At 44.7% G+C, this 10,638-nt stretch overlaps 1 protein-coding gene across 10 annotated transcripts in view; it reads left to right on the top strand.

Annotated features, from left to right (window-relative positions):
* The window catches only part of LOC100486956 (sn1-specific diacylglycerol lipase alpha), a 57,686-nt gene that overhangs the window by 30,764 nt on the left and 16,284 nt on the right, over nt 1-10,638 (top strand). For 2 of the 10 annotated variants that reach the window (XR_004222272.1, XR_004222271.1), the window contains exons 2-5: nt 2,801-3,012; nt 3,145-3,246; nt 4,723-4,930; nt 7,255-7,484. Coding sequence is in view for 3 of the 10 variants with exons in the window: in XM_031900547.1 (XP_031756407.1) it covers nt 2,630-2,724; nt 2,801-3,012; nt 3,145-3,246; nt 7,255-7,298 (453 nt within the window). In the remaining 7 variants the exon portion in view is untranslated. Of the gene's footprint in view, nt 1-1,073; nt 2,725-2,800; nt 3,013-3,144; nt 3,247-4,722; nt 4,931-7,254; nt 8,072-10,638 lie in introns of those variants that run through there. The other 8 variants (XR_004222273.1, XR_004222274.1, XM_031900548.1 and 5 more) reach the window with 7 other exon arrangements.

Below are 10,638 nucleotides of genomic sequence, written 5' to 3'. Positions count from 1 at the left end.
ATATTGTATAGTGATGGCTATGTACTACTGTATAGTGATGGCTATGTACTACTGCTATATTGTATAGTGATGGCTATGTACTACTGTATAGTGATGGCTATGTACTACTGCTCCTTATATTGTATAGTGATGGCTATGTACTACTGTATAGTGATGGCTATGTACTACTGTATAGTGATGGCTATGTACTCCTTATATTGTATAGTGATGGCTATGTACTACTGTATAGTGATGGCTATGTACTACTGTATACTTGTATAGTGATGGCTATGTACTACTGTATAGTGATGGCTATGTACTACTGTATAGTGATGGCTATGTACTACTGTATAGTGATGGCTATGTACTACTGTATAGTGATGGCTATGTACTACTGTATAGTGATGGCTATGTACTACTGTATAGTGATGGCTATGTACTACTGTATAGTGATGGCTATGTACTACTGTATAGTGATGGCTATGTACTACTGTATAGTGATGTACTACTGTATAGTGATGGCTATGTACTACTGTATAGTGATGGCTATGTACTACTGTATAGTGATGTACTACTGTATAGTGATGGCTATGTACTACTGTATAGTGATGGCTATGTACTACTGTATAGTGATGGCTATGTACTACTGTATAGTGATAGTTATGTACTACTGTATAGTGATGGCTATGTACTACTGTATAGTGATGGCTATGTACTACTGTATAGTGATAGTTATGTACTACTGTATAGTGATAGCTATGTACTGCTGTACAGTGATGGCTATGTACTACTGCTCCTTATATTGTATAGTGATGGCTATGTACTACTGCTCCTTATATTGTATATATTGTATATGTATATCTGCCCTTATACCATACAGTAACACATAGGTGTATCTGTCTCTATAGTAACTAGCAATGCATAGGTATGTCTGCAAATTCTATTCTACACGTGTGCCCTGTAGCGTATTGGTATATAAACTTACACTTATTTTGCTATAGCAATTTGTGCTCATCAATCTCCATTTCTGCCCTGGGGGATTGTAATCCAGAGACATTCCACTCACAAGTGCTAGGGAATGTCCCCATGATATGTAGATAATCAGAATGGCTATGGATGATGAAAACTGATGTGCCTTACACCATGATGGAGCCTCCAGAAACAAGGACTTCAGACTCATGGCAGACCAGGTTTAAAGGAATTTAGTGAAAAAATAAAACTAGGTCCCATGTGCCCCCCCCCCCCATAAGTTGCTGACTGACTTAGAGAGCTGTGAAGAAGGAAGTAGTGTTCTGGTCATTATGTTAGACATCTGCCTACTAGAACTTTATAGATTCAATTTTTTCTTAACTAACTAGATTAGAAACATTTTTCAACTGGCACATACTATTTATTTACCCATTTTTTTTTAAACGAAACTGATCCTAATATTGCAGTGTTTTGTCTCAAGTTACATACGAATATAATGTTGCCTATAGGGGCAAAAAGTCAACCTGCAGCCCAAACTGTTCCAACTCAGACCCAGCCCAATCAGGTAAGGGAAGGGGCGGGGACAGTGCGAGCATATAAATAAGCATTTGGCAGGGGACGGAGGGAGGGATAGCAGCACAGTGACAGCCTTGGGCACAGTTCGTTCCATGTAGTGTTTTTCCTTTAGCCCACCTGCCCCATGGGTCCCACTGGTCCCGCTAAGCCCACACATCACTACTATATGCACTGTTGGCACATTAGGGCAATGGGGTTTTTTTTAATCAGTCCTCAGGGAGGAGGGTAAAGTCTTTGGGACGGCTACGAATAGAAGGAACATATAACAGTTTGTCTCTGTAGCCTCCCAAATAGTCATTATTCTTTGCCTATGTAAAGGGTGCATGGATTTGTCAGAGATGCAGCACAAAATTAGATGACAGATGTATGAAAATGTTGTTTCATCCATTTAGGAACCGTTCCAAACATATCCGGGGCATCAAATGTGTGTTCATTCTAAATCTCACCTTTTATAGCCATTAGGAAGAAGAATCAAGAACAGAAAATATGACTTGCCAAATTGCTCCCTACCTGGCCCTTCCCCGGGCCCCCTAAGGAACCTTTGCACTAGAGCCACAAAGTCACATGTGGTTCACTAATTTCTTAAACCACTGGCACATAAATATATATATATCTATATACCTGACTTATATAAAGGTGCTTATAGATTGAATGTTTGGTTTGCAAAGACTCGTAGAACCAGTGCAGAACATGGTACTGTCCCGTCCATCTTCCAATCTATGATGAATTACATTGTTGCTCAATTATATGTGATTTTTTTGTTGTGTCCACACTTAAAATGAGCTGAATGTATATTTATTTTGAACAACTGTAGGAAGTGGCAGTGGCATTTAATGGCATTCTTGAAAAGCAGGCTTGTGTCACTGTGGGAGGTGTGAGTCTGCGCCCATGGGCCATAATCACTTTGTTTCATTTTCCACTAAAAAGGAGGCGGCATGGTTCCCTTTGGGAGGGTCACAGCTGTTAATAAACCCATATTTTATATGACTGGATTACTATTGGATAACTTTTTGCAGATGGTAATGAATGTTGCTGTCTTCTGACTATTTATATTAATGGATCTCAGTAATGGCAGGCCGCGGTGGCGCGGTGCTCGCTGCTCGTCATGCCAGGAATTGTTGTTTGCCGCTGCCGCTGGTCTGTGGGCAGCGATGATTTGGTGCTGCCCGGAATCTTCCTCTTCGTGCTGCATAGTACCTGGTAGGGAAAGATTTGCCTTTGAAAGTCCTGTGCCATCATCCTCTAAAATCAGAATAACGGTAATGTCTCTTTGCAGGTTTGTCATCCTGTCTGTGGTTCTCTTTGGACTGACGTATAACCCACACGAGACATGCTCCCTCAACTTGGTAGATCATGGTCGGGGGTACCTGGGCATCCTGCTCAGCTGCATGATTGCAGAAATGGCCATTATCTGGCTGAGCATGAGAGGGGGCATCCTATACACCGAGCCTCGGGACTCCATGCAGTATGTGCTCTACGTGTGCCTGGGTGAGTGTCAGCAGTGGGGCAGGGAAGTATAGCATGCCGTATAGATTCTGCGATCGGTAGCACTGGAGTCATAGTAATATAGAGAATAACATGATTTATTCCTGTTTTTAAAACCCCCTTTTTGTATTTCAGCGATCCTGGTGATTGAGTTCATATACGCAATCATGGGCATTGTCTGGCTGGCTCAGTATTACACGTCGTGCAATGATGTCACTGCCAAAAATGTCACACTGGGTAAGAGACACGGCATTCTCTCCATCTGATAGCCTTTAGCCTCCCCTGTATGAGCAAGCAGTGCATAGTTAGCTCAGCATTGCTTGGGCTCTGTGGGAGTCCCTCGTCCCACCACTGACGTTTCCTGTATAGTGATACCAGTGCCACTGGGGCTGAATAGCATGGCCTGTTTCATTGGTTCCTGTCCAGTGTGATTTTGCAGTTTTATAGACATGCCTGGCTGCTTACTGGCTGGGCAAGCTGAGCTACATATTCAGTCAGAAGGGGCTGAGTTTCCAGCTTATAGTGGCCCGTGTATGGCCAGCTTCATATACCCTTTGTGGTGCCATCTCCTTGAGCTTGTTCAGGTTAGTGCCATACTGCCATATTAAACTTATCATACAGAAGGTGTGCTGGTTCATTATAGTGAGTGCAAAGTCCATCTATCCAATCCATATCAGAACATTTCTACTTATTCGGGGGGTAGTTCACGTTTAAATTAACTTCAAGTATAATGTAGAGCAGTGATCCCCAACCAGTCGCTCACAGGAACATGTTGCTCTCCAACCCCTTGGATGTTGCTCTCAGTGGCCTCAAAGCGACTGCTTATTTTTGAATTTTTGGCTTGTGGCAAGAAAGGTTGGGGACCCCTGCAAATTTAATGTATTGGATCTCATGGATGTTACTCCACGGATTACAGATAAGTACGCACTGACATTTTAGCGGTGTTTTTATTAACACTGGAGACAAACATCACTGGTAGAATAGAGAGTTCTGCATTCACTCACATTATAAACACAGCAAATGTGTATCTTTACTTTGTGCCAGGCTGTTAAATGAACCCATGCCTTGCCAGGCTACCCAGAAGGTAACCGATAATTTGATACAATTCTATGGTCAGGCTGTTTCAATAGCCCCAACTGACTTGCCCCAAATGTTAGGGCAGGGGCACACTGAGCAGATCATCAGATTTTCTCCAGATGCATTTTGTACACAAAGGAAAGTGGATCCACTGTCTTCTGCTGTTTTGTATAGCTCTATAATCAGGCACTGTCAGGCCCGGATTTGTGGGCAGGCCACAAAGGCCTGGGCCTAGGGCAGCATCGGGGGGCAGCATGTGGCTGATATTTCCAAAGGGGGCTAGACGGGAGTGTTTAACAGCCATTTGAATCTCCCACCCTGTCCCCATTGGGCTGGACACAAAGAAGCGGCAGGTTGGTGAGAGGATTGCAAGACGAGGGGGTGGGGAAGGGGGTGCAAACAGTAGTGGGGATTAGGGGAGCCATTCCCAGGGCTGCATGTAAAGATGCTGTGCCCATAGGTGCATGCCATGCCTGTCAATGGGGCTAAACAAAAAAGCAGATGACAGTAGATCTACAGATGATCTGCTCAGTGTGCTCCTGTCCCAAGGGTGAGTTTTGGGGTGACAATTTGCTGCCCTAGATGATCTTGGATCTATGCCTGAATGACTAATATTCCAATGTTTTCCTTTAACAGAGTTAAATCTGAGCTAAGGCCAAACAGAGTCCCCCTAAATGGAGCTTGAAGGGTAATGGCACTCTAGGAGACTGCACGTCTTTTGCTTCACAATGATTTCCAGCTCGGCGGACGAGTGGCAAAATGCTCGCCGATGTCCCTTTGGAAACATCATCATCATCGTAATCATCTGTAGAGGAACGATAACGAGCGTCCTGCCTCCGGCTAGGTAGGAAATGGCGCCAGAACAAAACTGCTTGCACCCTCCCTTAGCGCCCTTAAAAATGTTACAGCTGCCCCTACTACTAAATGAGCCCTGGGCTGTGGGCTTTCCAGGGTTAATAGGACACTGCAGAAACATTACATTTGCACCCTAGGCACGTGCCTCTACTGCCTACCCCTAGCCCCAGCCCTGTTAGCATGTACTTTGACTATTGCACTTAATTTCCTCTATATTAGGGACTTCTGGGAGGCGGCCTTAGCAAAGGCTGCATTTCATGGAGTTCTAGCCAGTTATTAGGGGAGATAAGCATTCTGGGATTAGTAGGAATAAATTCCAACAACTAAGGTCTCAAGGAGGGATCAATTTCCCAGATATACAGACATACAATCTGGCCTGGAATCTCCATTATGTGCAGACTGGGTTAATAATAGGGAACTTCATGCTCTGCCTTTATTATACCAGGCTCTTGTACCAAATATTTCTTTGGCTTTTCTTTTGTACCTTCAGGAGAGACAATTTTTACTCTCGGTAATAGTCACCCCCTTATTATACCCTACAATTAGAGCCTGGCACACAGCACGCCACAGTCTCTCTCTCGCCTTCATTATCACCCTTCCTACCCTTTGTAGCTAATCCACAATTTTTGAATAACTATATTGGAAACCCATTTCTTGTTTGGGCACAACAGGGGGTTACACAGGTGAGACATCTATTATGCACTAGTACATATCTTTATCCAATTTCAGATCATAAAGGAATAGTAACACTAAAACTGATTAAGTTCTAAATCCATTCCATACCCTTCTAACAATACATCTACCCTGTACATTGTTACTTATTTCAGGTGCTTTACATAAAATCCTTTTAAATTCTCTTCCTGTTCTCAAAAAAAGGCAATAGGGCGACTTAAACTGTGCCGGAGCCCACGTGTGGCTGCTCCGCTTCCCTCCCGACATCCCCTCCTCAAACCAGAAGCCAGTTGCTGCAGCTTTATGGAGGATTTTCCACCCCCTTGAGTTTTTATTTAGTGCAATTTATTGCTGTACTGTATATAAAGCAGCACCCAGGTCAGCCATAAAACTTGAAAAAAGAAACATTGTGCAGGGTAGAATATATTATCTAGGGCTATTTTTCTCCTGAGTTATGGAAAAAAGTTGGTTGGTCTGATTCTGACGCCGGTCCAAAATGCCAGGCTCCAAAAGCAGATAATTACCAATGTCTGTGGTCTTGTCCTTTGAGTAACCAATGTTGGCATGCAGATATTCCCTACCAGAGGCATCTTACTCCTCTATGGGCAAATCTTGGTGATACAGCAGCAATTCCAAAAGAAATGATCAAATATTGTTTCTGCGGTTAGTAGACAAGCCCTGCAGCACTGCTGGATATCAAACCTGCCTCCATCACTTGATACCAAGCTCCACTTTGCCTGTTGTACGGATTGGCTGGAAGCTACTTTTAATAGGGAGCACCAAGTCATGTGTTTGTTTGCCAGCGGGACAAAATATGTACAAACGTTATCTTCTGTCCGACAACAAGAAATCTCCTGTGTGTTTCAGTTCACTACTTGATTTATGTCTGAGGAGCAAGCGGGGAGAAACCCTCTTACTAATAGAAATGTAAATATATGAGGATATTTATAAATGTCCTGACAATTCTTCACTTGACAAAATCCTGGTTGGAATGGGAGGGGCTCCGGGTGTGAAAAGTGTAAACTCTTCAATGTTTAGGGTAATTGGTTGATTGGTGTGTGATTCTGATTATTGGGGTAGGTGTAGACCCACCCCAATTTATAAATGTATTTATATGACATAATAAGTCCCCAGCTGCGTATTTATGACAATAGTTTGACGCCACCTTCTGCGTTTCTTTTCATACGTGCCACTTGCCTTGTCAGGGGGCAGCAGCTGCACAAATTAAAAAAAAAACATTTTAACAAGCAGAATGGGCCCCTGATCGCACTGGGCCCCTCGGCTATAGCTTCGGGGTGCCTAGTGATTAACCCGCCCCTGGCCACTATAGCTTGTTCATACAAGGTGTAAGGGCTTACTAGCATGGCACAGATTTTTTGCCATATTATAGAAAGATCCCTTATCCAGAAATCCCCAGGCCCCAAACATTCTGAATAGCAGATCAGATCTTTCTTCTGACAACTTCCTCGACAATATCATGGTTGGAAACTGACCAGCGGGTGGTGCGTTTGTAGCAAATTTCATTCGTAATAACACTTGGAATCTTAATAAAATAAATAATGAATGTAAATTGCAAAAGTGCCTAGAATAGACTCTCATCAGTTTGTCATTTATTTATTTTAAATGTTTCTTTTCCTTTAGGAGAAGACTGCAAGGACAGACTCGAGACTCTCACAATAAAATAAACCCAACAATCCCATATCTGCTGGGGAAACAGTAAAGCAGTGGGAGCCTTACTTCATAAGTGGTGGAGTTGCCCAAAAAGCCCAACCAAGCTGGACCCAGATCTACAAGATACAGGAATTCATTAACTCAAAATGGCGGCAACACCAGGCCGAGCATTATTCCCATGGACTGGAGGAGTTGCCAAGGTATCAGAGAAAACATGTCTTCCATGTAATAACTTCAGCCAGACTCAACCTCAACCCCCCAAAACTTCAAATCATTGGAAAGAATGGAAGCTTAGAGAGTACTTACCCAAGGGGGGGCCACAACAGTCAACAGAGGCTATAATTTTATTATTATTGTGTAGGGACCCATAGGGTTAAATGGCCGCTAGAGCTTTAAATCCCTACAGGTCAGGGTTGCCAGATTTATTTTTCCAAATTAGCCAAGGTTAGTTCTATACTAGCCTAAAACTAACCAAAAGTCACTTTGAAAGTAGCCCAAAAATAGCCCAATATGCCCAATGGAAAAAAAAAAAATAAAAGTATATATGGGAAAACTTACCTTTGTAAAGCGTATAATCCCTACCCTGGGTGAGAGAGTACAGTGTAACCCATGTTACTCGGATATTGAGCTAAAATAGAGGTTACAATTGTTACTTTTTATTCCTTATCTTTCTTTTAAGTCTCCTATTCCTCTCTCATTCTAACCAGGGCCTGATTGCTAAGGTAAACAAGGCCCTAGCAACCAGATGGCTGTTAAAATTCCAAAATAAAAAGCCAATTGCAAATTGTCTCAGAATGCCAGTGTTTACATTTAAAAGGTGAGTACCTCCTTTTAAACAGACTCGAACATTACAAATAAAGCCAAGACCAAACAGAGCATGTCCACCCCCTTTAGTTTGACGCCCCCTAATCCCATCTCTTCTGTGTATTGTGGGCCCCACAAACACCCACTCTGGGCTTCCTGCATTGCCAGGGGCCCCTTTTCTACAGCCCTTGCTGCACGTATGAGCAACTTTCTCATAATAAAACCAGGGCAGCTGAATCCGTTCCCTTTACACTTGATCCCACGCTGAAAGCCCTGCTATCCGCATTATCATTAAGCTCCTGACATCACTGTTCTCCATTAATCTGGTGGTTGGCCCATTTGGGTGCTGTGGTTAAACAATTACTCCTTACAGTGAGCATTAGCTAGAGGGAGACTTCAGGCCATACAGTGCATGTACATTCCGGGTGATTAGGCTTTACGGTTTCCTGTTCTAAATGGCAGAACGGTACATGGAAATATTAACACTTGCGCAGCGTTCCTTCCTGCTTTTCAGCCTTTGGCCCCTGTTCAAAATTAAGAAATGTCAATTAGAATGAATTACAGCAAGAGCTGCAATCTGAAAGTCAGAGGGAGTGATATAACAAAAGTGGCACCGTACGCCCCGGGTCTAGCAACCAATCGGATGTTTGTTTTTAAAAAGGAGATCAGTAAATGGTGCATGCTGATTGGATACTTTGAGTTTCTACCCAATAATGTGCAAATAATTGAACTCAAGGATGAGTAGATATGCCAAGTGGGAAGGGGTAGGAGTCAGGGACGTGGGGGACATGTGTATAGATGAAAAGAAGATACTTGGGGTACAGAGCATTCAAAAGATATTGAGCATTATTCCCGTATCCCTGGCACATACAGCGGGTACTGAGCATTAACCCTGTATCCCTGGCACATACAGCGGGTACTGAGCATTATCCCTGTATCCCCGGCACATACAGCGGGTACTGAGCATTATCCCCGGCACATACAGTGGGTACTGAGCATTATCCCTGTATCCCCGGCACATACAGCGGATACTGAGCATTATCCCCGGCACATACAGCGGGTATTGAGCATCATCCCTGGCACATACAGCGGGTACTGAGCATTATCCCCAGCACATACAGCTGGTACTAAACTTTATCCCTGTATCTTTGGCACATACAGTGGGTACTGAGCACTATCCCTGTATCCCCAGCACATACAGCGGGTATTGAGCATTATCCCTGGCACATACAGCGGGTACTGAGCATTATCCCTGTATCCCCGGCACATACAGCGGGTATTGAGCATTATTCCCGGCACATACAGCGGGTACTGAGCATTATCCCCGGCACATACAGCGGGTACTGAGCATTATCCCTGTATCCCTGGCACATACAGCGGGTACTGAACATTATCCTCGGCACATACAGCGGGTACTGAGCGTCATCCCCTTATCCCCGGCACATACAGCGGGTACTGAGCATTATCCCCGGCACATACAGCGGGTTCTGAGCATTATCCCTGTATCCCAGGCACATACAGCGGGTACTGAGCATAATCCCCGTATCCCCGGCACATACAGCGGGTACTGAGCATAATCCCCGTATCCCCGGCACATACAGCGGGTACTGAGCATAATCCCCGTATCCCCGGCACATACAGCGGGTACTGAGCATAATCCCCGTATCCCAGGCACATACAGCGGGTACTAAGCATTATCCCCGGCACATACAGCGGGTACTGAGCATTATTCCCAGCACATACAGCGGGTTCTGAGCATTATCCCTGTATCCCCGGCACATACAGCGGGTACTGAGCATTATCCCCGGCACATACAGCGTGTACTGAGCATTATTCCCGGCACATACAGCAGGTTCTGAGCATTATCCCTGTATCCCCGGCACATACAGCGGGTACTGGACTGTATCCCCGTTTTCCCAGCACATACAGTGGGTACTGAGCATTATCCCCGTATCCCCGGCACATACAGCGGGTACTGAGCATTATCCCCGGCACATCCAGCGGGTACTGAGCATTATTCCCGGCACATACAGCAGGTTCTGAGCATTATCCCTGTATCCCCGGCACATACAGCGGGTACTGGACAGTATCCGCTGTCCAGTATGTGCCGTTTTCCCAGCACATACAGTGGGTACTGAGCATTATCCCTGTATCCCCGGCACATACAGCGGGTACTGAGCATAATCCCCGTATCCCCGGCACATACAGCGGGTACTGAGCATTATCCCCGTATCCCCGGCACATACAGCGGGTACTGAGCATTATCCCCGTATCCCCGGCACATACAGCAGGTACTGAGCATTATCCCCGTATCAACGGCACATACAGTGGGTACTGAGCATCATCCCCGTATCCTTGGCACATACAGCGGGCACTGAGCATTATCCATGTATCCCCGGCACATACAGCGGGTACTGAGCATTATCCCCGTATCCCAGGCACATACAGCGGGTACTAAGCATTATCCCCGGCACATACAGCGGGTAATGAGCATTATCCCCGGCACATACAGCGGGTACTGAGCATTATTCCCGGCACATACAGCGGGTT

Source organism: Xenopus tropicalis, chromosome 4 (genome assembly GCF_000004195.4).
Source record: "Xenopus tropicalis strain Nigerian chromosome 4, UCB_Xtro_10.0, whole genome shotgun sequence".
Taxonomy (NCBI): Eukaryota; Metazoa; Chordata; class Amphibia; order Anura; family Pipidae; genus Xenopus; species Xenopus tropicalis.
This window is presented reverse-complemented; position numbering and strand designations above follow the sequence as displayed.